At 38.1% G+C, this 27,997-nt stretch overlaps 1 protein-coding gene across 2 annotated transcripts in view; it reads left to right on the forward strand.

Moving 5' to 3' along the window:
- LOC103801923 (RAC-gamma serine/threonine-protein kinase) overlaps positions 1 to 26,620 on the forward strand; it is a 131,015-nt gene extending 104,395 nt beyond the window's left edge. The window contains exons 10-13 of one of the 2 annotated variants that reach the window (XM_009074360.1): positions 12,218 to 12,432; positions 15,795 to 15,882; positions 23,500 to 23,602; positions 26,380 to 26,620. In XM_009074360.1, the coding sequence (XP_009072608.1) occupies positions 12,218 to 12,432; positions 15,795 to 15,882; positions 23,500 to 23,602; positions 26,380 to 26,465 (492 nt within the window). In that variant the 3' untranslated portion in view covers positions 26,466 to 26,620. The remainder of the gene's footprint in view (positions 1 to 12,217; positions 12,433 to 15,794; positions 15,883 to 23,499; positions 23,603 to 26,379) is intronic. The other variant, XM_009074361.1, reaches the window with a different exon arrangement.
- The last annotated feature ends 1,377 nt before the right edge of the window (positions 26,621 to 27,997 follow it).

A 27,997-nucleotide genomic window follows, 5' to 3' on the forward strand; every position in this document is an offset into this window, starting at 1 on the left:
GCCTCATTTTTCTTATGTGTGTGTGTCAGTATGGTGGTAATACTTAATACTTACCTCTGCTGTATTCTCCATTAGAAACATATAAAATATGTTAAAATTTATCACTTCTCAGCACTTTTTCAGAAAGCAGAGACTATTTCTTAGGAGTCTGTTTCCATTGCTATTCTTCTGAGTAATCTGTCGCATTAGGGATCACTGTGATGTTAGAAAATATTCATAGATCCCATGAGAAGAAGATGAATTGTGATCCCATGTAGGGGACACAGATGTATTCTTGACTTTTTTCAGAAAAAAATGAGTTTTTTGCAGTGGCAAAGGCAGGACAGGACCATATGTCTTTCACAGAGAGTATCACTTGTTTAATAAAGAAGGGATAAAACTGAGAAAGTACTTGTAAATATACCTATGAGACTTTTAAAAGCAGTTTGGATTTTGATAGTTTTCAGCTGACCATCAAGGATTAAAGACCTGCTAATAAAGATACAGATCTGTACAGACTTTCTTTAATAGAATATACAGGAAATGAAGCTACTGGGGCAGAGCAATAAAAGCTCTTTTGGTTCTGAGAATTTATACAGGTGTTTTCTTAGATGAGATTACAGTTTCTGGATCTCTGCATTTCAGTTTGAGTTCTTAGGACTAAGTGCACAGTCTTAGTTATAGGAGAGCAGTCAATGTGATACTATATTTTGGTGTCATGGGAGATACTGGTTTAAATACTAGAAATTACTTTTGAAGTTTTAAATCTTTTTAATAACAGGAGAGAAGTTGTTTTGACTGTGAACAGGTCTGTAAGAGACTTCATGGATGTCATTCAAATGACTCTTCAAAGATGCAGCTGATCAATGGCATATAGGTTATTCTAATAATGGGGAAAATGATAGGATATTGTTAAGTTTTATGAGCATAATTGTACAGATTAGATGGATGAATGCATTCCTATAAGAACAGTTGTCTTTTATTTAAATAAATAAATACAGCAAACCATTTCAATATAGTTTATGCAGTTACTATCACTTAAAGGTATGTAACAACAAATAAGACAGAGGCAGATTCATAGCCTTTATTCAAAGACATGAGAAGATCTGCATCTCTTGTTGCATATTTTAAAACAAGACTGGTGGAGAGGAAGGAAATATTAAGATCAATTACATAATACTTGTGTATTGTAATTTTTTAGTGATCTTTCTTTTAGAAAAGGGAGTGAGAGAGATCATGTGCAATCAATTATTTCCCTGAGTTTTATCTCAGAGAAGTGAAAGGTGGAACTCTTTAATCACGAAGAACCTGCTGTCTCTCCTCACATTTCACTCAATTTCTTACTTACAGCTTTTCTTTTTGGGAAGGATATGTGTTTGATATTATCTAGGAACTGCCCATCAGTGTTCAGTGGCTGAATTTCAGCGAGGGAAAGCATGGTACCCTGTACTGCAGGCATGGTTATAGCAAGAAAAAACACTTTTCCCATGTTTATGGGAATTGAAGTTGAATTTTACAGGAATGTTAATGTATGTGCAGATTGTAAAAAGTTGTGATAGAGAGAAAAATGTTTGTCACTGGTGCAGCTATAAATTTATTTCATTCTTTTAACGCTTGGTTGGATGGGATCAGGATATTTGTCAAAGGCAGTTGGTGAAATTTTGGACTGAGAGTGTGATGATATGCTGCATAGCTTGTCTGATACTAGTTGAAAGTAAGTGATACATAGGCAGAAAGGAAACCACTGAAGTGCACTGAGACAGGCTAGCAGTAGACATCAATGTTCTCAGTTGTTGCAGGCAAAGCTGTGCTTTATACAGGGATTTTAATGCAGGTAGAAGTTGCAATGTGAGTGTTACGGAAGAGTTCCTCAAAGCGTGGGGAATAGTATGAGGGTGCTTGTTAGCAAACACCTTGATGAAAGCAGTCAGCATTGTGGATAAACTGAGGCAGGCCAATTGAGAGATGTCTGCTAAAGTGAAGATGTAAAAAGACCAGCACGCTATACTACAGAGGAAATGAAGTTATATGGGTAATACAGCTGAGACTGTTTTCCCTTTTTCCCTTTTCTTATGGAGTAGAGAAAAGAATTTGAGTAAAATAAGAAGGAGGAGAGCAAGGAATAGCAATAGGAAAAGAAGTTCATTAAATGAATCGAATGATCTCACAGGTAGATTGATAGACCAGAAAACACAGCTTAGAGATGAGAAGTTTGTTCTTATGGGGAAAAATGTGATTGTGGGCAGGAAGGAGTTTGGACTAAAAGACAATTATATTATTTTGTTAATTTTCTCTTAATAGAAACGAATAGAATGTGTTGCAGAGAGATGCAAAAGGCAGGAGAAATTGATGAGCAGCTTAAAATGAAGAGAAGCTCACCAAAGAATTATTTGGTTAGGAATATAGAGGAACTAAAAGACAGAATAATTTAAATCTCCTTTTCTTTTAAATTTAATTTGAATTGAAAGATAATGGAGCCATCAAAGTAATGTGGTTTTTGAAATTCTCTGCAACCTTTGTATAAATAATAGGTATTGCCATTGTTTTCCACCCTTAGAATTACTTATTGGAAAAGGGAATTTGTGGAAAATGCCACAAATTAAGGGAAAGCAGCTCTTAAGATGTGGCGACATGCCATATGCAATCACAAGGTTTTAAGACCACTGTGAACTTCTGACAGTTGGAAAAACACTGTAAAGAGAGACGATGGAAAAGAAACTTCGTTAACCTTGGTCTTCCATCATGCTCGGAGGGCAATTTCTAACTCATATTTCATTACCTCTGGTGAGCACTAATGAAGATTAGTTTTTAGGGTTTTTTTAGGGAAAGGGTTAGTTCCAGTTGTTATTGTGCTTTTTAAAATTTTATTTACTTCTGTTAGTTCTTTTTGTCGAGAGAGGATAACCAGATATTCCAACAAACTGTCTGCGATGATAAAAGCATAGTGCAATTCTGATTCATAGTGGTTTTGCCAAAGACCTGAGAGGCCTTTAGTGGTGCTGTTCTCACAAGGCAGAAAGAATTTTGTGTATAACATTCTCTTAAATTGAGGTTAGTGTATTTTTTGGGTGTTAGAGGTAAGTTTTTTTCTCTAGCTTTAGTCCTAGTTTGTTCTTTTCACATGAAGACTGTATTATGTGCATTTACAAGCAGAAATGCTGTGTCGTAGCATGATAGAGGCCTGGAAACAGATACCTCCAGCCTTCAGCTTTTGTGCCTTGATGGTATTTTCCAACTACTTTTCACGTACAACTAGAAGCACTATCTGCTGCATTGTTAAGGAATTGCATTGTATTTCTGTGCGTTTCTACCCTTGGCTTAGTGTCATTGCTTCTCCAGCATTTCTGTGAGATTTCTTGCACCCTTGTAAATATGAGAGCCCTTTATTCCTTGTCCTGTGGTAGCTTGGAGAGAAGATACTGGCTGCGACTGTCCAGAAGTAGGCTGCTTGTAGCATCTTATCCTGTGCCTCAGGCAACATTGTGCAGACAGACTCAGTCAAGATGGATGTGTGAACTCGTGTGGATGTATTTCTGGGATTTATTCCTCCCTTTGAATATAATCTTTTTAGTGCTGAGCTAATTATGTAGTCTCAGTTTTACTGTTGAGTTAGAGTACCTGATCAACTTTCCAACTGTAAAACAGTTTGAAAATCAAATGTAGCTTACATGCAAGACCCAACAAAATTAGAAGTGTTAAGTACGTTTTGGCAGTTCACTTTTATTATGCCCAGTCCTCAAATGTACCAGCAGACAATCATCTGAATGTTAGTTATTTTTCACATGCTTATGTGATCACACAAAAAGTACATGCTAAAAAGAAGCAGATGGTGACAGATGGGGAAGGTTGAATAAGGTGGTTTTGGAACCCTAGAAAAATGCACTTCTGTAATAGTGTAAAAATAAAAATTCTTTGATCGCCAAGTTAGAGTGAACAAAATATAATGTTGTCCCTCTCCCCCCAAAAAACCCCCCAAACCCCAAACAAAACAACCCCCCAGAAACTTTACTGCTAAAAAGAAATGGAACCTATCAATGTTCAATGTATATTTAGGGAAGCATGTTATACAGTATTGTTTTGTCCAAGGACAGAACATTAGTTTTTATCAGCCAGAGACTCAAAAAGGTTGTAATTGTGTTCTCTCTTTCTTTTCAAATGATGCATTCTAATCAATTGTGGTCTGTGCTCAATGAATGCTATGAAAAGGGTCATTCTTTATAGTAATCCATTGGTAGTGTTGCAGGTTGTGATAATACTTTTATTCTGATGTCACAAAAAGATTTTAACCCTCCTATTACAATGGTAAATAAATTAATGTTATTTGGTTATTCATTTGCATTAGTTTAATGGAGTCTTAATATTCATATCGAGTTAAATAAAATAATTTAAAAATCCTTTAAAAGTTTCAATGATGAGATATATTTTACTCCATAAAATAAAAAATATCTAATCTGATGAATATTAATTTCCAAGTCTTCTACCAGCACTAATGCCATAATTAGTTTTTCTTTTTATATTTGAGTAGGCGTTTGTCTTCACCTGTAGCTTGGGACATTGCTGTTTCCTGGTGAGACAGAATGCTTTGCTTTTGGTTGTTGGCTTTTTCTTAAAAGCAAAAAGCCCCAACTTCTGATAACCTGTACTCATTTTCCTGAAAGTATAGTTAGTTTGCTCAGTACCCAAACACTGTAGTTATGCTGTTGTGTTTTGCTTAACTGGTTTTCATTTGGCTTCAAAAGGACAGTTGAAGTTTATTTACTCTGTGTTTACCTAGATGCTTCATGCATAATCTGATTCTTAGCAGAGGCACAATAGAATTTATTTTACCTGTGGAAATGTGGTTTAGTGTTGGCATGTGCTCTTGAACAGCTGTCTGTTGTATATTTGGCTAGATTTTATTTCTGGGTGAGGACCAGTGGAGGGGGGCGAGGAGGAATAGCATCTATGCCTGGAAATATTTAGCCTTCTGATTTATGGGAGATTCACAAGATGAAATTTTCTCTTTGCACTAGAATTCCAAGTACGAGATTATTTTCTTACACTGTAAGAAAATGGAAATGCAAGAAGTTGTTTTATCTTGAAATGCTGCTATCTCGTGACAATTCAAATGTGGTCTTTTTCTGTTTGGTTATCGCTTATTATGTTTTAGTGCCCCACATTCTTTCATCTTCTGCTTCTAAGTCATCAAAATTCTACTGATTTGAATTTGAGCGTTTTTGTCAGCTTGGCATTGCCAACAGGCCCCTGAGATGAACATGATGAAATCTGGACAAGATAGGGTATCCAGAGCAGAACATCATTTATTGGCAATAAGCAGCATCAAGATCAAAAGATGGGGAGTATTTAGATGAGGGTAGGAAAGCATTACTCAGTTACACATACAGAAGAGTTGCTGCAACAACAGATGAATTAGCACAAGAGTTAGACTTTCTCCTGAAGCCAGATAACCAATAATGTAACAAGAATTTAAATTTTCATGCTATCTGGTTAATCTCACCAGACACAAAAACTAATTGTCCACATGCAGTATCAGACTTCTCAAGGGGAAAGATGTAACAAATATGCAAAAATAATAAAAGAAACAAAAGACTAGAAAAGAGATTAGCTCAACACTGCCCATAAATAAACTTTTGCATTCAAGCCAGAACTTTAAACCAGCGAGCAATTTTCTAATAAACCTCACATTTTTTGCAAAACAAATAAGTATGACAATTCTTACAGAGACTGTCTCAATAACATGCTTGAAGCTTTTTTCATTAATTTTCATTTAATCAATGCAAACATTATTTCCATCTCAGCCAAAGCCTTTAGTTTTTCTGAGAGTAATGAAGCATAAACAAAAGCTGAACAAATGCTGTTTAACATCAGTAAATATTCAAAATAATTTCAGGAAGAATGAGCAACCAGAAAGAAATACCACAGTATTATCATTATTTATTACTTCTTCCACATCTTGCATCTTATGGCAGTGTATGTTTTAGAGACTGCTGCTAGTGCAGTGATAATTAATACAGATATGTACAGGTCTGCAGTTTTTCTTCTAATGGTAGAGTGGGTAGAGTTATGAGAGACAAGTGCTATCTTTCTGTAGACTGAAATAATATTTTGCTTTTATTTGCTGTCTCCTAGTCTTTTTAATGGGATGTGTTTTTTTCCCAGCTTTAATTTTTTTTTTTTTTTTTTTGCCAGGGCTTCCATTGGCTTCTTACAGCCCCTTTGTTAGAATATTTTTCTCCATGTGCAATAGCTGAACTACATTTTTTTTTCAGATTTTGAATTCTACTGAAGTCAGTCTCTTGTAGGAGGTTAAATGCATTAATTGGTGTTGCATGCTCTTTACTCGGAGTCTTTTCTTAATTCACATTTATACCCGAGTTTATGTGTTTCTGATGCAGCACAATGTGTGCTAACAAATGAGCAAAAAAATTAGTTTGCTCTTTCTTTCTTAAGGTTACATAACAAAAAGATGGACGAAATCTTTGGGAAGATGGTCTGCATTAGGACCAGAAGTAAAACAGTAGTGCAAGCTAGATACAAAATGGAGAAAAACTACCTGCAAAAATTAGAGCAGTAGAAAATCTCAAGTATCCATTTCCCAGGGAATCTATAACCTTGATGTTTTGTCTTCTCAGTTATATAATAAAACTATTGAGTATTCATTCAAAGGTTTTTTTTTACTATTGACGCATCAACACTGTCACTCTCAATACCAAGATACAGTTATAGTAACTGAATTTGTATACTTGGCAAACATACCTTTCTGCAGGATGGATTTTCATGCATCTGGATAAAAGTCTGTGTCTTTAAAGAAGTGTGTGTTACCTTTGTTCATTAGTGTTAGATGATAAACTTTCTCATTGTTATAGTTGTTACCACCATTGACAGAAAGTTGTAGTAAATATATTTCTAAACTTTTGTTGAATAATACGTAGGTGAATATTTGTTAGCAGACCAACAACTGTAGCAGTAAAAATGTGTGAAGGGTTACCAGGAATGCTCAAGGAACATACACTACACCTGAACTGTAAGGTTAATTGAAAACAGTTTTTTTTCCCCCCTTACATTAACAGTACATTGGTGTATCCAAGTTCTCAGTTTTCTTTCACAACATAGGTGTGCAGACAGTTTGTTTAGATGTTTAAATATTTTCCCATCTGTTCTGTCAAAATTATTGATTGAGCAGCAAGCTACTTGTAGTGTCCTATCTGAAGGTCTATATCTAATATATTAAGAGAAACCATAAACTAGGTCAAAAATGCCATTGCCTTCACAATAAATTGCCTTGGTTATCTAGCCCAAAGTAAGTCCAATATTTTGATGTTGTTGTTGTAAAGATAAAACAGAATGCTGACAAGCTTCTGTAGAGGACTGGCAATGAATTTTACAAACCCTTTCATGCACAAGGTTACTTCTAAAATCGTCTATGTTTGCAGAGTCCAGAAGTTAAAACAGCTAACTACCATTTAGAGGTCTGTGGGAAACACAGTTCTCTGTTGTGTGAATTTCTGCTGCAAAACCAAAACTCTTCCAGAGGTAGAGGGTCGTTCCAGGGGTGTTGTATTTCAAGAAAACCCAGTAAAAACAAGATTAAGGGATTTTCTAAATTCAGCTCAGTTTGTGTCTGAGGTAGTCACACCTTGTTCGGTGTTCTGTGACTCGTGAAGTATCAGAGAATCCTAGTTCCACTGAAGGCAAGGGAAGGTACATGATTGACTTGAGATGGTCACAGACCTCACCTGTTATGCTGCTGGCTCACCTTCTAGAAAATTTATTTTCACAGAAACTTGTAAAAGCATTACACGTGTTTGTATCAACTTATCTCTAGCATTTATTTGTCTGCTTCCTAAGTCTCTGCCCCAAACCCTTGCAAATAAGAGTTTGCAGGTGTGTCTCAAGCGGTTGCCTACAAAACACCTTTCACCTCTAGCTACTGAAGCAATAAACATAATAAAATATATATTTTCACAAGAAAATTAAATGGTCATCAAATTCTGTGGAAATTGTTATGCTCTTAAAGGAGTGACATGCATAAAGCAAAGGACAAGTGGAGATGTATTGACTAATAAGCCTAAAGATTAGAATCTACAACCACTGGTGAAGTAAAGGAGGAAGTCTTTTCAGTGGATTTTATGTAAAAGAGAAAACTTTCAGTGGTACTAATAATTTTATTTCATTTTTTCCAAGTCCAAGACAGTGGGCTTTCCAGCAGTGCTAAATAGTAATAGAAGATTGCCTTTTTTTTGGTCAATAAATGTAAACACAAGAGTAGTTTTCTTTACCTATCTGAAATTACTTGCCAGAAAAATGAATTTTTATGTGTGAGAGACAGACATTATGGAATTACTGCCATCTTAGCAGTCAGTTTCCCTGAAGTAATAAAATTGATGGTCATTTTTTCAGGTTTTTTTTCCCATGACCTATGTTATTGTCCAGACCGAACTGCAGTCATTGCACCTCCTGCTTTACTCAGTGCTGGAAAGTCACTTAAGTGCAGTGATGATGTGAGGGATGAGTGACTATAAATGTTATCCATGCACTGGTGTTACCTTGTGCTGGAGCTCTTGTCTCCTAAAACGTCCCTTAGATCTTGGTGAGGTAGCCTGGGATTTTGGTACCCCTTGTGTGTGAAGTGCATGAAGGAAGGGAAATCGTATATCTGAGTGATCTGACTATTTAGACAAGTTTTATGGAAGAAAGCTGTAGCTTCATCTTTACTTTATGAAAACACTCCTAACTTAAGTATGTACTCTGTGTAGATGCTCTTTGTGAGCTCATGAGTTCTGTGTGATCCTTCTATGTGATACTCCTAGAAAATATTAGCACGTTGCTTTAGAACAGATCCCAGAGTGGTTGAGCTCGTGCCCTTTACACTGGTTTTGGTGGGCCTGCTGCCTTTCCTGCTGTGACGGGACTGTGTTATTAGGACAGTGTGTGTACTTAAAGATAGATTTGTGGGTCCTTATAGCAAGGGGCAAGAATTGTCCAATGAGGTCAGGTTTTAAAGGGCAGCATACAAAATCCAAGAGATCAACTTTTCAGTGTTTGTGTCTGACCAGGTGCTGAGGCTAGTATTCCACATACACAAGAATATCCCGCAAGAATACACAAGAATATCCCACAAGAATATCCCACTGAGACAGCAGTCTCAGTCCTCACAACCAAAGGAGGCATTTCTAAAAGCAGGTATTCACCCATGGTAGGCAAAAGACTGAATTATTCATAGGTACAAAGCCTGCAGCTGCGTGTCATGTTCATTTTAGTGCTGAGTTGAAGCTTTCTTGACCTATGTTCAGTGTAATTAAAAACAAATCCCTCAAATCCAAGAACTGTTTGGAAAGGATTCTGTAATGCTAGGGCAGTGTGTAGACATGTTCTCATGCCTGCCCTAATTGCATAGATTTGGTTGTAGGAGCTGTTGGACTCCAGCACTTCACTTCCATTGAATTGTCGCAGTCTACAAATCCTGGAGTTTCTTAACACCATGAGGACTAGAAATGACTTAAAGGAAATAATGGTGTGTCTTTACTATGAATGCATAATGCACAATTTTATTACATTTATATTAAAATAAGTTGAGATGCATTTTGCTTTATTTGCACTATTTTCAGGCTGTTTTCCTTTTGCCTAAATGAAACCCTTTTGATGCTCTTGCTTGTCTGGCTGGCTGTAAACCAGGTATTTAAACAAAAATAAAGAGTTGCCAGTTTTGCCAGCTGGGGATGAGAACCCGGCTGGTGATATGCGGGTTCGGGAGGCAGTTAATCCAGCTTTTATGCTTTTTTATGATTTTATGTAAAAAGAGGTTAAAAATCACATTTGGCTCTTCCTTTGTACCACTGCTTTGTTGCTGTTGTGGGAATGCAGCAAAAGGTTGCTCATACTTTTTATTATTATTAGGTAAAGTCCTGCATAAATTAGGTAAAGCTGCAAATACTATTTGCTTTAGCTATTGGCATGTGATTTGCCTTGTTCAGAGAATGATATTTATTTTCCTGTTGCGTTCTTTTATAAATCACACATGCAAACCACACCTCAACTTACTTGTAAAAACAATCTACCACTGCCTAGATTTTACTAGCTTCAAAAGAAAAGAGTTTTGTTTCTCTTGCCTGTACAGGCAAGAGAAATAGTAACAGGGTTAATGGATATGGTAGAACAATATATAATGCTTTATTCTGTGGCAGAAGAAATGGTGATTTAAAGACAAGCATCACAGATTTCATATACAGTTTTTCAGCAAATAGCTTGCAATAGGCTCAAACTCATTAATTTTAAAATACAGGAGTTATTTTAGTTTTGTCATCTGTACTTACTCAGATTATTTGTTGTATTTTACACTTTCCAAAATTTCACCCTCTATTTGGAAATATCAATGATGTAACGAGTCTGTTTGTTTTGGCACAGTTGTAAATGGTATGTGTTAATGTGTTAATATTTATGATTTTTTAATCTTATATACACAAGAGGGATTTTCAATACACTTCTTTCCATCATGCTTCTCCTGCTAATCCTTCAGGACAGTGAAAATCAGGAATATGAATGCATTACTTATTGTGGGATTTCCAAAATTGCCATACTGGATCAGTCTGCATGTTGTTTCTGCTAATAGAATGTACTAGATACCTCAGAGCAGGCTTGGATTTACTGGGGGAGAGAAAGGAGAGGCAGATAAATGAGCTTAACACCCCTCATTAGGGCTGGCTGGGGTAGTGCATGGGTCCTGTGATATGGCCACAGCCACTTAGTGTCCCCAGGTGGGTGAAGACTGTCCTCTTCAGAGGAAATTATTATGCATTCTAATCAATCACAGGTTAATGTACTCATGGATAAAGGTTAGTTCTGATGTTTTAGAGGTTGCCTTATTTGTTAAAGCCGATGGCTTTACTGCATATCACCAGATTTTCTCTACTGTATATCTAAATGACAGTTCCTCTGTGTCTGCTTACAGTTTGAATCTGGGTGAGTTCTTTGTGGTGGTGATTGGATGTGTCTGAGTTGTAAAAAGTATTTTGTGTTTTCTGTGGATTCATGTGCTGTTGTGGTGTTTTTTTAAAAAATCAGTCATATGTGCTGCCTCTCAGAATCTGCCTTTCAGTGATACAGAAACAATTACTTATAAAGAATTTGTTAATCCTTTATAAATATACCTCAGCTCCAGTAGTTGCATTTCCTTTATGTTTATTTAAGTCTAATTTCTTGTTTTAAGGTTTTTAATAGAACTTTCTGCAGCATATATTGGCAATTTGACTCACAGAGTTGTAGTGTCTTCTGTTCTAACATAAACTTCTAATCGTTGCATCTTTTTTGAATGAAAGAATATGATCTGCTGGAAATTTACAGAAATCGGAATTATGTATTCAGCAGCCTTCATTTTCCTTACTACCTATGGTTTTGTTCTGGGTGTATGCTGCTCTTATGTTGTCTCCACTTCTGCAGTTTAATAGGAAGGTGTATTAAGGTCAAGGCACACTGTTTAGATTCCTTATTCCAGTTCTCTGGGGCTGCTGGAAGAAGGGCTGTGGAATAGGTTGTTTTTAGGTGCACAACACTGGAGGCATTATGCTAACAAATTATATAAATTTTACCACATTTCTATGATTATATAATATCCTGTAAGCATAGTATCATAGTAAACAGAGTATCATATAAACATTGTCATATTTCTTTGCATTGGCACAGTTCAGCTGTTTGGACTCTTTCATGGAATGTAATGAAACTGTCAGGAGAAACACATTGAGGACTATACTGAGGTTATAAACAAGCATCATAAAGGAACTAAACTTGTCTTAATAAGATTAAGGTGGTTCTAAATTGAAGACTTTAGGTAGGGTGAGAGAGAGAAGTGACTGAGCAAGAAGATGCTGCACCATTTCTAGCTGCGGCATTGGTTAGTACCTGTGTGGTACCCATAGGTAGTGTCTCTTCCTAAAGCTGTGTATGCTGTAAATGGGTCTGCAGAGGATCTAGGAAAGGGGAGAATGCAGTCATATGAGCAGGTCATTCTCAATCTTCTATTTTGATTTAGCAGGGCAGTCTCTGGTACGCCTGGAATTTCAGTTAGCTCAGGTGTGTGGGTCAGTGCTGCAGTTGAAAATACAAAGTCAGGTTCTGGAAGTACTTGTAGTACACTGAGAAAATAAAGTCACAGAACCCCATTCATATAGAGATGCATCAAACAGGCTGAAACAATTGTGTGTGAAATACTCTGTCTTACAGCTGCTTTTGGTTTCTGTCTCAGGTGTTAGAAGATAATGACTATGGTCGTGCAGTGGACTGGTGGGGATTAGGAGTTGTCATGTATGAAATGATGTGTGGAAGACTACCGTTCTACAACCAAGATCATGAGAAACTATTCGAACTGATACTAATGGAGGATATAAAATTTCCTCGAACTCTGTCTGCAGATGCAAAATCATTACTATCAGGCCTACTGATAAAGGATCCAAATAAGCGGTAAGTGAAATTAATTGGATACACAGGCATAATAAATGCTCTAATTCTACTGGGTAATGAAAAAATAGGCCAGTGGTGCCTGGTCTTCCTGGCTGAAGTACCTATCTGTCACAGGAAAGGGCCATGCACAGCCATACTGTCTCAGATTTCCACTTTGTCAATGCAGCAACAATATATAAAATTAATTTAGCAACCAAAAGGGGGGGAAATCACATGGAAGAGAAACATTTTTAAGCATTCACAGCAAACCCAGGGGCCTCTTCTGGTTAAAAATGTGAGTATGACTTAACCCCGAGCTGACTGTAGCGTCTCATGGGGACTACAGTACTTGTTCTTGGTGATCATGGCAGGAGACATGTATAGACAGCCACAGCTATATTTTATTAGTGCACATAAATAAATCACATATTAGACCATGTAAACTAGTAACTTGTTAAAGAATAGAACTTATGAGTGAAATTTAAATACAGTGGTTCGAAAGCTAGTATCAACCAGATGCTGTCTGTGCCCTCTTTTGATGAGTCTCTGGGATTGTGCCTGGGAGACCCATTTTCCAGTGGCTCCTGCACTGGACCGGCAGTGTCCAGTCCTCATGATTCCAAAATAAATTTGTGTCTTTGGAAGTCAGTGGGATTTGTCTGTAGGTACCTTTTTTCCCCTCAATATCTCTGTCATTCTTGCAAGTCTCTTGGCATGTTTTAGGGCTGCAGACACTCTCTGACTGTCTCTCTTCTAGTCCTCCTTCATCCTCTGGTTGTTCTCAAGAGATTTTCAGTAGCAGGCACTCAGGGCAGGACTGATTTTCATGTCTCTCCAAGGGATATGCCTGAATGCAGCCAAGTGCAACAGCCAGGACAACAGAAATGGTCAGCCTGTCTGCTCTAACTGAATTTATTGTATGCAGTAAAAGCAAACTGTGGCCAACCAGCCAAATACATGGAGAATAGAGTAAAACTTTGTTCCTGTAGCAACTCCTAATGCATTTTAACCTCCAAACAACCTGACCCATCAAATATATTAACCTTTACAATTGAAAAGATGCTTCCTTGTAATTAATCTTTGCAGACAGTAGTATTTATTACAGGCTTATATTTACAAGCTAATTTATATTCAAGTTCTTGTACTAGCTATTGCTAAAAAGAGTGGGAGCACAGACAGTAACAGCAACTCAGCTTTGTTATGAGCAGCTAGAAGGGAAGATACTGAGAGAAGCCTGGAGACCGCAGGCTAACTGCCGTGCTTTGCTGAGACATGGAGAATTTTACAACGAGTAATTGAGAAGCAAGAGGGAATGCAGCTTGGAAATTAGAATAACTTTACACTCAGTTATTGCAAGACTGATGTAGTAGTCCAGAATATTTTTGTAATTTGACAGCAGGGTAATACCAATACAGAGTTTTTTTCTTGGTTGTGGAAATTATTCCTCCTTAGAATAAGTGCTTTAGAGAGGAATTTATCTTACTTAAATGGTTGCTTTTAAAATTTGTCTTTATATCTTTAGCAGTTCCTTTTAATGAAACATTAACTTTGTGTCACTCTTCTTGTCAATATTTAACACACATAGGATGCTTGCTCAGTTAAGATTAGCTTTTTTTTTGCTGCTGCAGCTTTCTCCTGTTAGGGCAGTAGGATAGCCAGTCTCAGGGAGAAGTTAGACGTGAGCTGAGCAGCCCTGAAAGCTCACGCGCTGTTGAAAATTCAGTAAGGGCATGTGCAGGGTCCTGCAACCAGTACAGATTGGGTACTGACTTGGCTGGATGGGAGCTCTGTGGAGAAGGACCTGAGGGTCCTGGTGGACAACAGGCTGTCCATGAGCCAGCAGTGTGCCCTTGTGGCCAAGGAGGCCAATGGAATCCTGGGGTGCATTACGAAGTGTTGCCAGCAGGTCAAGGGAGGTGATCCTGCTCCTCTGCTCAGTCCTTATGAGGCCACACCTGGAATATTGTTTCCAGTTCTGGGATCCTCAGTACTACAGGGACATGGAGGGGTCCAGTGGAGGGCAACAAACCTGGTTAGGAGACTGGAGCACCTCACTTATGAGGAAAAGCTGAGGGAGTTGGGCCTGTTCAGCCTTGAGAAGAGACGGCTAAGAGGAGACTTTGTTAATGTATACAAGTATCTGAAGGGAGGGTGCCAAGAGGATGGACCCAGGCTCTTCTTAGTGGTGCAAACCAATAAAATAAAAGGTAACAGGTAGAAACTGATGCACAGGAAGTTCCACCTGAATACAAGGAAGAACTTCTTTACTATGGGAGTGACTGAGCACTGGAACAGGTTACTCAGGTCATAGATTCTCCCTCACTGGAGATATTCAAGAACCGTCTGATGCAATCCTGTGCCGTGTGCTCTAGGGTGGCCCTGCTTGAGCAGGGAGGTTGGATCAGATGACCCACTGTGGTCCTTTCCAACCTAATCAGTTCTGTGATTCTGTGAAAAGGGTTCCCATCAATGGATGTGTGGTTCTTTCCCCACCAACAGCAGCAGCTCAAGGGAGTCCACTATTGGGTCAAATTGGACTTGCTAATGCAACAAAAACTGGCCAGTTCTCTCTCATTTTCTCATTACAGTGTTAGTTTTCTTCCAGGTCAGCTAGCTGACTCAGCTCACAGTCATCAGTAGGAATGATGCTATAGATGCAAGTGTGAGGGGAAAGGTATAGGCAGGGGTTGACCCTCCTCTTTTGGCAACAGTGACCTCTCTGAGCTCATACCACCTTGGGCAAGTACATCCAAAGTAGGTGAAATTCACTTCCTAACATGATTCACCAGACAGAGTCTGGCTTTGGCAAGCTATAGGCCACAGTGAATAGTGTGGTTATTTACAATGGCCTTTAAATAACCTTCTCAGCAGGCCTACAATTTATTAATTTATACTAATTGGCTCAGATTGAGACTATTTTATGGTAATTGGTTAATTGTTACAGCACCCAGATGCAACAGCAGTGAACACTGTATAAAAATGATGTGTGAGTTATTACTGATTCAGTGCCTGGCACCTCCTTGGCAAAATTTTATGTCAGCATTATTGGGCTGGTTTGGGTTTTTTAATAGTGCCAGAGCATTAGTTGGTCTGTTCAAGCAAACTAAACTTAAGTATGTTTTTAAAATTAATGAATTACTAAAGAAGCTCATCATGGACAGTAATGAGCACTGCTGGAACAATCAAATAGAATAGACCATTGCATAGATACTTCTGCTATCATGTTTTCTCTCGAGATCACCAGAATTCATATTAAACAGATGAAGATTAGATATTAAATGGGTGAGAATTGTTCCCAGATAGTCAAAACCAAATGTACAGTTCACCAACCATAGCAATAACTTACTGTTTAATATGTGGATTTTTTTCCCCACTCTCTTTAGACTTGGTGGAGGCCCAGATGATGCAAAAGAAATCATGCGTCATAGTTTCTTCGCTGGAGTAAACTGGCAAGATGTATATGATAAAAAGGTATGTGTTTATGTGACATTGAATAATCTGGGTTGGTGGTACCAACTAATAGCCATAGGACTGCTGTTCTCTGTTGTTAGTAATTTTTTCTTTGCAACTTTTTTGTGTTAATGGAAATAAATTATTATTCTGAACAAGGTGTGCTTACTTAATCTTTAGGTTTTCAGTAAGAATGATTTGTCAGTTCACCAAAAGTAAACTTTGCAAACCAATCTAAACTCAGCAAGTTTTTTCTTTTTGGTATAAATGTCCAAATTGTGTCCTTTCCTTTTTTCTTCCTGAGCTTTCAAGAGAAAAGCAGGTGTATAACTCGTGATAATGTGAAGGATGTAATCTAAGTTTATCCTGAATTGTCTTTTAATTTATGATTTCTTGATTTAAAAGTTGTTTTATGAAAAAGGGAAATTGAGTGATTGGAAGAGACTCATAGCAAAAATCTACTTTCTGATTGTTTGTGTATGAGTTTGCCTTTTGCAAACTTATTTTTAAAAAGGTATCTAAGAAAATCAAAATAGCATTAAAACACTGAGCCAAAACAGCTTGTGGAGAAAGGAAGTGCTGGGAATTCAACTGGAACAGTTTTCTCTAAACCCAGTCCTGTGCCTGTAATGATAAACACTTTGGGGATGATTTTAGAAAACGAATTTATCTTACTTGATAGTGAAACTCAATTCAACTTAAGTTGTTTTATATACAGAAACTGATTTTATCTCAGTACTTCTGTAAGAATTTACTTGTTGCTATAAACCCCTTCTATTTTGATAAAGACTTGTCTTTTTTCTCCAACTGTTTTACATTGTTAATCTGCCAGTTGAGCTGCGTAGTTTTAAAAGATTTTTTTTCTCCTTTTTCTGCTTTGTTCAAATAAAAGGAAAATGGAAGACATACGACTGAGCAGAATATGTTTATGCTACAATGCCAATGATACAAACTGTTTTTTCAGTTGTTGTTGAACTGGAATTTTAAAAATGTGTGGTTGTTGGTGTGGTACTTCTCTGACAAATACCGGAATTGAAATAAAAGCCTGTATATGATGATGCAAAATATGGTACTCTGAAGTTACTTGATACAAGTGTGATTTTTCCCTGGCAGTATCACAAGGTTTCAAGAAAATCTACAATAAATAATCAGAGCAAGTACATTAATCAGGTTACTGTCTGAGCTGAACCACTGCTTGGTTGTGTAAGGCCATTGTAAAGGAGCACTGTGAGGATAAAATCTAAAAATACAAGTTGAGGACCTTTCCAGAGTTTAAAAAAACCCACTAAAATCAATTGGATCGCAATGTGCTAGGAGTGGGTGAGAAAAAAAAATAGTTGTTACATTATTCTTGCTCTCTTGGAAAAGATTTCTTAATTACCTTAGATTAGAAGCAGAGCTTTCAATTCTACACTGTGTTCAATATCGTATTTAGTTAAGAATATATAGATACTCTTAATTGCATGTGCTTTCCAAGTGAACATGGCAAATGTCTTTCAGTCAAGATCTTTTTCTGAGCTATTAAAATAGAAGGAGGCACTTTGCGGATATAAAAAAATAATATAAATGTATAAATTATCTATAAATATATAAATTCTGGCACTTTGCTTTTATGCTAATGGAGGTGGCTGTGGCTTATTGGAGTATTGTAACTGGAGAAATTGTAGTCACTCTTTGTTTACTCTGGCCACTGTTGCTTTGAGGAACTAAATTTGCCAGTAAAAAATCGACTGAATTTCCTCAGTTGAACATTTCACTTCAAGGATCACAGGAATTGCTTTTGTGCAGTATTGGCACACAGTGTGTTCTTTATGGAAAAATTACTCATGAAAAGAATGTCTGACAGTATGTTTTTCTGTTTAATTAAGAAATAGTTCTGTTTCTATCCATTCCTTACAGAGCCATTTGTCTGGCTGATTAAAATATCCAGTTGCAAAGTTTTCAGTTCAGAAGTATGCAGTTATATGTAAGGTTAATGAACTTTCACTGAGTATGCTTATTAGAATGCTTATATGAATATTTTTGAGGTGTTTTGGTATTCTAAAATAATTGAGGAGGAATGTGCATCAAACAGATTTGTTTTCGGATAGGTTTATTCTATGCTTGCTTCTGTTGCTCTTTATTGTTAGTAGTGTTGTCTTCAACTGTAGGGTCACTTGATGAAATTGATAGTTGATATAATTATTTACATAGTAAAAATATTTCTCAGTAATTTTGCTTGAGTTTTATGCACCATGACACTAATTTTCAGGCTGCATTTCAGGAGTCTGTTTCTGTTGGCAGTGAGAGAACAGAAGTTCACTTTCAGAGTAATGAAAACCAAAAAATCATGTGTATTCCAAGTAGTTGCTGGGGGATAGCTTTGTACATGTGCACACTGTGCTCCCATGCCTCTAATTTTATCACTTTTACTGGAGATTATGTGCATCTCTGTACTTAGCAGGTTACCACTTTACTGGTGTGGTTAGAGACAGAATTATGTACCCGTAAACTATTTTGTGTGTTTCGTGGGACAGACAGTAGCTCTGGTTAAATGAATCCAAATGGTCGAATGGAATTCCTAGCTTTCTGACATTACTAACTAGTTAACCTAATTTGGTACTACACAATGATAAAAAAATATTGTATGGCACATTGGAGTGGAGAAGGTCGTTGCCTTTAAATGAAAAATGTATAGTAGTTAGCATTTGTGATCTGATGTGTTTATTTTTGGCAGAAAAACCATGAGGGCATATGAAAGAGAGCAGCCTGTGCCAGGTTCTTCCTGTGATCATCTCAGCCCTGATGACTTTTTATCTCTGTGCCTGAGTATGAGAAATTGAATAGTTTGGCAAACTGTGAGGACTTCAAAAGCCCATATACTTCTAAATAAAATATTTGCTTTAAATTTAGCTGGAATCAGGAAGCTTTTTGAAATTTCTCTGTTTCTCATTTAAGAATTGTTTTGGCACATTTTATTTGGGATGTAGAAATATCCTTAAGTTGTCAGATGTTCTGTTTAATGTCTTTCACTGGACAAAACCCACATGAGCATGTAGGAATTTGGATATGTCTTCAGGATGGAAGCACTTGGGTAGCCTCCTGGCCAAAGTGGTCCAGACCTTCTAGCAAGGCCTGAGTTTCCTCCTGCATGTAAGATGCAAGAAGAAAGAAACCATATGGAAATTTGGGCAGAGATGTATATATCTTGTTCTGATTTCCCTCTGATTGTTCCTGAAGCAAATTAGGGAGTACTAACAAATTAACAAAATTAACAAATTAATTTGCTAGTACTGGGAGGGAAGTGGGGGCCAGTGGCAGTAGTGGTTATAGCTGGGGTGCCTGACTTTGGTGCAGGTGAGATGCTTGAGGAGGCACCTGATGACTCAGTGTGGAGGCAGTGACTTTCAGCATGAAGTCTGACAGCTGCAAGAAGCTGTTCCTTACCCTTCAGCTGTGACTATCATGGCTTTACTCAATCCACAAAACCAGCAGATGATGGAATCTTGTTACAAGAGCCCTGGGTTCAGGCCTGGCAAAATCTACAGTAAAAGTCTGGTCTTAAATGCAGCTTTAAGTACTTCTGTGTATCAGATTTTGAAGGGAGAGGGCGGGAGGGAAATAGGAAAATGCCAACATTTGGTTTTAGGCCATTGCTATTTGAGTAATTTTTGACTGTTTTTGTACAATTATGTTCACTGCAACAAAATCTGTAGAAATGACCCTTGTTAGTTGCTTTTGTGTTGTTGCCATGTGAAGTAGTAAAAAGATCAGAAAAGTGCTAACCAGTCTGATCTTTTCATTGTGCTTCCACTGGTAAGTTAAACTATGTGGGCAGACCTAGTGGTTGATTGCCACCACCCTTCCCCCAGCTGCTTGAATTTACAGGGAAGAAAATATGCGTGTGTCTGATTCTCAAATTGTTGTCTTGAGGGTTGTGGTTTCTTTCTGCCCATGGTAACAGCATTGTATCACTTGAAAAATGGTTTATCCATGGGTAAACCTCCCTGCTGAAGCCTATTTTCCTGTGGATTTGTGTTGTGTGTCCTTCCACTGCTGAAATCCGAGCTCTTCCCCCTCCCTCTGCCTAGGACCAGCACATGCAGGGTCCACAGGGTATTTCCAGCTCCTAGCTGGGCAGCAGGCTGCCTGCTTCAGGGCTGGGGCTGGGACTGAACCTGTCCCTACAGAAATGCTTACTGACTGGCTGAAGCTCAACTCAAATTACTCTCTTCCCCTCAGTGGAATCTCTAGTGTGAGGGGGATGGACAGGTATTTCTCCCTTCAGTTCAGCACAGTTCAGCTGCAGTCTGTTGGTGGATAGGATCCTTATAGTAGTGTTAATTTTCAGTTCATTGGAAGGCAAATTCCCTTTAAATTAAAAAGAGGAGTAAGATCAGATTGATGTTCTTAAGCATCATATTTTTTCATTTGGCAGATCGAGTGCACCACACTTACTTTGATGTAGCTTCAGCCACTTCCTATACGACACAAAGACAAATGATTCCTGGTAAATTATGTTTGAGCAAATAGTGTTACATATTTTCTCTCATACAGAAGTATTTGTGTAGTTGTTCAGCAAGTGTGAGAAGACTAAAGGTGTAGGATCAAGCCTGTCTGTTCATCTCAGTGTACCTGTAGCAGTCAGGTACTGTACCTACCCCTTTCCATCCCCTGAGAGATGGGTGGCAACTTCCCCAGGACTTGAACTGTGGAAAAACCATGGTGTTTCTCACACACTGCTCTCAATGGGTGCCAAATGGAAATGCCATTCACTGGAGATAATGAAGACACTTAAGAATTTGATATTGCTTCTGCTGTCATTTCTAACATCAAGCCTTGGAAATGGCCAGGGCAGATTCAGCTTGACAGATGGATATGAAATTGGATTTTTGTCTTGAACATCAACTCTTAAAGTCACTTAACTCACACTGAGTTTAGACTTTTATTTCTTTATTTGTACAGACACATACATATCTGTGCATATGTGTGTGTGTAATGCATAAACTCAGAAAATCTGTATTTCTGGTCCTTAGAGTAAATTGTCAGGAGGTGTGTTTCCCTGTCTGGTTGGAGTGTGTTCCTGAATTTGCACAAGCCACTAGAGGAGGAAAATTCTCCTGTACTAAAGCTTGGCAGCCAGGACTGAGCTGTGCAATTCTCTTGCAGACTGACAAGGACTGTGCCTAACAAAAGCCAGTCTTACTCCTTTTGGATACAGGTTATTGGGTGTGCCTTCTGGTGCTCACATCACTCGTGGGCTTCTGAATTCTCAGGTCAGAAGTGGGAAATAGCTGTGGTGGTAGCACCTAGATACTATTTCCTTGTGGCACCAAACATGAAATGCTGCCCGTAGAGTAGCATCTTTGTGTTGTGATCATCAGAGTGGCAGTTGATGTTGGGTGTTTTGGTCTTTATCATTAAACCTCAGCTTCAGTCTCTCTTGGGATGTATGGAGAAGCTTCTGGAGTTCTTATTCAGGCTCTGTGTCAATCTGAGTGTTTATTTCTGCAGCCGTTGCAGCTTATTTTTCATTCTTAATGGTTTTGTTACAGCTAAATTTGTGAACATTTTACTTTGCATTTTTAAATGACAATTAATGAACAAAAGTGACACCTGTCCAGAAAGATGATTGCCAGGTTTCTGTAGCATGGTGTGTTGGTGACATGGCTTACAAAATCTGAGTCAAATGGTTCTGTCCCCACTCTTCTGAATGTGGTGTTGAAGGACCATGTCCCTCTGCAGATGCTTGTGCTCATCACTTGTTGCATACTCTGTGCTTCTGCTTTATCTGAAAGGTTGTTAGGGAAGGATTTCTTAACAGTGTTTCTCTCATTACCTTCTGGAGGTGATGCCCAAGCTCTGCATGCTGATTCCTTAACAAGAATTGGTTTAGAGGTCCTTCCATTAGAACTGGGAGTGTCTTGCGAGTATCCCAACAAGTGCATGAAGGTCAGAGGAAGAATTTACTTGGGGAAGGGGAGGTGTGCCTTTGCTCTAAGATCAGTCCCATTTGGAGTGGGATGTCCACAAGACTTTAGGCCCAGTTGATTTGGTGTAGGTGGAGTAGAGCAGATGGAAAAGAGCAATCCCCAGTTCTGACTGTTGTCACAGCTGTGCTGGTGGAGGTGATGCTGTGAGGAAAGGAGGCAAAGTGTGTGGAAAACATTGAGAAGCCTTCCTGCTGTGCTCTGTTGTGTCTGTGCATCTTAATCTTAGCTATTGTTTCCCCTTTTGTGGCTGTAGGGGATGGCTAGTGTATGTGAGGGTACAGTTTGAATAAACACCAGCATAAGCTATTGTGGAGAGCCACATGCAATCACTGAAAGATTCTTCTTGAGTTAGCTCCTTAAGCATTTATCCTACAATGCCCCAAACATTTACTTCAAATACCTCTCTGCTGTTGTATGCGTTCCATTCAGGAAGATGTAAGGGAAAACCATATTTAGTTTTGTTAAAGTATGAATCAGATTTATTGTACTAAGTATATGAATGTAATAGATTACATTTTGCTTAATAATTGCTTGGACTGTTACTGAATGTTTGGATCAGATAAAATAGATCTCTTAGTATGCATTGAACTTGGAGAGGGGAGAGGGTTGAACAGCAGTTCCACTTCCTTTGCTGTGGGGCAAATGTGCAAAGTAATTGTTTGGTGTTAGTGTTCTGGAGTTGAGGAGAGAGATGGCATGAAACTTTTGAAAACCACACTAAAACTCTGATAATATCAGTGAGCCATAATGTAGCCTGGTATATAGAAAGGGAAATCAATACACTGTCCTTGGGGTGTGTGTTTTAAATTGCATATGCGGATATAACACCAAAGGGCTCCAAGGTACAAACCAAAATATTGTCACACACACATCCCTACTCATATTTGCAATATCATACATACTAAACTGCTGTATCATTTTTGGACTGGCACCATGCAATGTGATGTTCCATACTGAATATGCCTTCCAGCTAAAATCTTTGTCCTATAAGCAGTTCTTCTGGTGGAGAAAGTGGATAGTAAGAGTGGTTCTAAAGAGGAACAAGGAAGTCCTCCCTGTGGGCTGAGTAGATACTAGTGATTTGCTGTTGGGAAATATTGCACTGTACTGTGACAATGGAAGGCAGGATTAGATCCAGCAACTCACTTCAGCATGAACTAACCTTTTTTTCAAATGTAAAATTTATTTTCACATCACATAATTTCTTATAAAGCTACGTTCAGCTGTAATCTTTAACACTGGGGGGAAAAAGAAGTATCATGCTTATTATGCTCTCTGTGTAATCTTTTTTTCCGTAGCTGTTTATACCACCCAGTTGTGGTGAAGTACCTAGAGGTGCCTTTGCCTGACATCTATGTGGGTAATTAGATTGGCCTGAACAGTTTCTAGGTAATTATCTTTATGAAGCTCAATTTATCTGCAAGTCATGTGAGAGTGATACTTGGAATTTAGCTGTGTTGTGCTATTTACTGAATTCCGAACCGATATTTTTGGGATTGACTCTAGTGGCTTCTGTCTCTTGCTAGAAGTTAAGAGACTCAGCTGCCTCTCCATGGACCTACTCGTTTATTCTGGTGTGTAAGGAAAATAACTCACTTGTTTTCCTGGTAGTAATTTGTCTGGTTTGTGGTATAGTAATTTCATTTTTTCTCTTGGTCCCTTTCAGCTTGTACCTCCTTTTAAACCTCAAGTAACATCGGAGACAGACACCAGGTATTTTGATGAAGAATTTACAGCTCAGACTATTACAATAACGCCGCCTGAAAAATGTAAGTCAGAAATGATGCATAAGCATGACTTAATGATGTTTATAATAAAGCACTGTGTGAGGTTTTTTTCTGTTTGAATGGAAAAGCTATTCTCAGTGTTTCTAATGAAAATCTTCATACAAAGTGTGTAAGAGTAACTCCCAATGAGTGTTCTTTTTAAGAAGAAGTAATTACAAAACTTAGAATATTAGATCACTCTGGGTTGAGTTTATGGGACATTTTTGGTATGGAATTTTTGAGATTCAAGTGTTTATGGGTTGGCAGTCAAGGTCCCAGTTCAGCAGAGTCCTTGGAACATGAGCCCTGCTTTAAGCATGGGGACACTGCTAGCAGCTTTGGTGGGCTGTGCAGCTTTAGTGAGTTAGGCACATTCTAAAATACTTTGAAGACCAAAAGGAAAAAAAAAGAAAGAGCGAGCTGTCAGAGACAAGTAAATGCCAATTCATTGAAAATGGTATTTCCTATCAAGTCCTGTGCAGAGCTCTTAAAGAAGCTGTTAATTTAGATGTAACCACTGCACTGGGCCTTGCCGAGAGTGTCTTTGTAGGAGTGAATGTAATTTCACTACAGTTTGTATTTTTGTCATCTTCTGAATCATGGTCTGATCAGCCAAGCCAGAGCTTAACGGAGTTACTTAGCAAGCAGGAGCAGTTAAAATCTTGCTGCTGAGTTCTTGAGTGAATTTTCTGTCTAAGTGGGATATTTGTTTAATTTTGTCTTTAATTAGAGGTTGAGAAAGGAGGATCACAGAAGTGGACAATAAAGGCTGTAATTATGCTTGCTTACCCTTTCATAGTCTAGCTCATTTTTTGGTGTTTTAGGATTCCCAGGTTAGCTGCAGTTTTCTGTTTGTATATAGATCTACAGTATTTTCTGAAGTTGCATTCTTAGTGTTTGAACACAGTCATAGAAACGTAGAGTGGTTTGGCTTGGAAGGAACCCTAAAGGTCATCTAGTTCCAACCCCCCTGCCATGGGCAGGGACACCTCCCACTAGACCAGGTTTCTCAAAGTTCATCATCAAGTGGTTTTAAATTTTCCTGCTGTGAAAAAAAAATATAGCCCTTTCTTTTGCCATATATCTCAATAAGAATTTGTTCATATTTGTAACTTGAAAAAAATTTACTTAAATTTGGATTAACTTGAAGTCTATTGATTCGATGTCACAAAGTCCTATCTCTTGGAACTCCACTTATGTGATGCAAATGGCTATTGATCCATCAGAGGGTGAAGCAGTATAACATATGTGTATGCCTCCAGGGCTTCAGCTTTAAATTTACTGAATTCAGGGCAAGTGATCAGTGCCAGTGCAGGGAAATGACCTACCTACCTGGAGTATCTGCCTTCTGGTAAGGCTCTGCCTGCTGCAGCATCAAACACAGCATGGGCTGCAGCCCCACCCCAGTCCTCAGAAAAATGAAGTGGGGGGCAATGATGAGCAGCAGTGCAGAGATCATCTGCTGTGTGGCTCATGTGGGAGGTGGTCCCCAGGAGCTGGCAGAGCTGCCTCCCCTGGGCTGGCAGCGAGCAGCATTGCCAGCAGCACAGAGGTGAATTTTCTCTCTGCCAGGTAGATCTGGAAAACTGCTGCAGTTTTTAGTGAACGCAGTGGTTCAAGGACCACATGGGGTTTTCCTTTTTCTGTTGTTCTGAAGTTATTTTTAGTTATTTTTCTTTTAAAATCCACAAGTAGTTGTATTATCTGCAATCCAGTGTCACCTCTGTCTGATGTGACTATGCAAAAGGGGGTTAGAATGTGTTTTAGAGAAGAAGGGTTGGGAACTGTATCAGAAAGTTACTGCTGAAATAAAGATCTTTTCTAGATCTTTATTTTTATTTAATCTCCATCTTGTAGCTACAATATTCAGTCTGATAGCAAAACAAACAGACTGTACATTAACCTGGTTTAAACTGACAGTGTAAAAGAGAGATCACATTAAAAGTTACAAAACTGAGAGGCACTGTGGAATTCAAGCAGCCTACCCATAACAATTGTTCAAACCTGCATTGATTAGTTTTTATGTGTAGAATATATGAAAGACACGTAATTCTGAAAGGCTGCATATAAATACATCGTTAGAATAACAGCCTCAATAGGAGTCTTTAAGAATAAGCACTGTTAACAAATCCATGTCAGAATGTAGATCCAAATTCTCAGAGTTAGGCAACATCTGGTGCCTGGTTTCCATTGGCACTGCAGGAATTATGTAAATAAAAATATTTATGAATTTGGCTTAGTTCATGTTTCCTCTGATCCCAGTAAATACTGTAAAAATAAATAGTTTACTAAAAAATAATATCCAAGAACTGAAACACATAGAACCTCCATGAAATGTTCATTTTGTAGCTGTTTTTCCTTTTAACTCCCTTTGAAATGGAGGAATATTTAAATATATCTACATTAAGATTCTAATTTCGTGAGCTTAGCTCAAAAAACGATGGAAAGTGGCTGCTTCCATCAGCAGTTGGTTTCTGTGCTGGCAGAGACCACATGTGCTGGCATGTTTTGATTAGCCTAGAACAGGTAGTAATGATTTAAGTTCTCAGGTGATAGTCATAATAAACCAAACCAACCAGTCAACCCAGTCTGAAATAAATGGTGATGTCCTTTCAGTGAGCATCATCTCGCTGTATGAGCATGAACTTACGTGACTAAAGTCTTACTGTAACTTGAGCCTTTAACTTCAGCTTTGAACCCTGAAAGATGTTCTGCATATCAGGTGATAATAACATTTCGTTGCAAATATAATGATGTTTTGAACTTCTCCCTTGACACAGATGACGAGGATGGTATGGACTGCATGGACAATGAGAGGCGGCCGCATTTCCCCCAGTTTTCCTACTCTGCAAGTGGACGAGAATAACTTTTTTTGTTCTGCTGCTTCACTGTCATCTTAGGTTTATCACTGAAAATGATTCCTGAACATCACCACCAGTACTAGATACTATTTACGATAGCAGGGGCACTTTCAGAGACCATTCCAAATTGAACAAGTTTCTTTCCCAAACCTACCTAAAATCCGTTTTGGTTTTGCATGACGTATGAGATTTTCTCTACTACGCTCTCCTGCTGTTGCTGCTGCCCACAGTCTCAGTGTAATAGCAACGTCAAGAAGTTACTAACAGTTTCTTTGAAGGTAGATGACTTGACTTCAGCATTGTACACCTTGTGCACAAGTAGTCATCTATTTTTCCTCACAGTGGAGGCTAAACAAAAAACATGTTGGTCCAGCTTATCTTCTTCCAGAAGATGAATCAAAATTGTAATTAGTCTAAACAGAGACTAGTCTATAGCATCTTCTTCCATCTGTTTGTGCTGGTTAGAATGAGGAATGGTAGGGGTGGTGATGTACATATGCAAGGTTTTTGTTAGGCATATCATTACTTGAAGCAGGTCTCTGTCATTAACATCTGGCGGGAATTTGTTTGGGAAATGTTTGAGAGAAGGACTTAAACTGTTGATATATATAAATATATATATATATATTATTTTTTAATTACTGTTGGATACTACAGAAGAAGCAGAAGGGCTGGGCTCACCCAGCCTGCCACTTAGAACTTCCAGGTTCATGTGCAATCATGGAGAATCGAACATTATACATGCAAGAAATGAAGGCATAAAAGCAGCAGTTGAAGTTGTTCAAGGGGTCTTATAATTTGCACCAGATAACATCTTTCTCATGCTTTTCTCTTTCATGATATGCATCACCTCTGATGGCTGAAGAATGTAGACAGGCATAATGGTATTGCTTTTCACCAAAATGTGTGCACCAAGGTAAACAGGTGTTTGCCTTACTCGTTTTTATTTTGAGTTTGTGAATTAGCTTTTTCTCCAGGTGTTTAACTCTGAATATTCTTTTTTTTTCCCTTTGTTTTTGGTTATACTGCAGTAGTATTTATTTTTAGAGATAAGGTTTGTATGTGTCATGTTTGCAAATGCTGCTACATCTTAGAACAGGCTTATAGCAGTTAATTTTGTAATATATGGAAGGACTGTACAAGCTGAAGGGAATAATGCACTTTTCTCCCATGTGGAAATTTTAACAAGGCTCTGAAATTGTACATACTGCTTAGAATCAGATTTTTGTGAATGAAATATTGTCTTTTAACTATTTGGCTATGGAGGTGGGGAACTCCAACCTCACATCAAATGGTTAAAAACAAACAGAGAAAAAAAGCTACATCTTGTGCTCCATTGAGGATAAATGTAATGTAAGAGCCTGACAGCACAAGAGAAAATGTCTGTTCTATATGAAGGAATTGCATTTGAACAATGAGACCACAGTGATTACAAGAAAAGCACTTTATTTTAATAATGAAAATTGTAAATTTCTGGGATCAACTGTTCTCAAGGAAGATCTGCCCTGAACCAAAAGAGTCCCAAAACGCAGCATAT

Source organism: Acanthisitta chloris, unplaced genomic scaffold (genome assembly GCF_000695815.1).
Source record: "Acanthisitta chloris isolate BGI_N310 unplaced genomic scaffold, ASM69581v1 scaffold8265, whole genome shotgun sequence".
Classification (NCBI taxonomy): Eukaryota; Metazoa; Chordata; class Aves; order Passeriformes; family Acanthisittidae; genus Acanthisitta; species Acanthisitta chloris.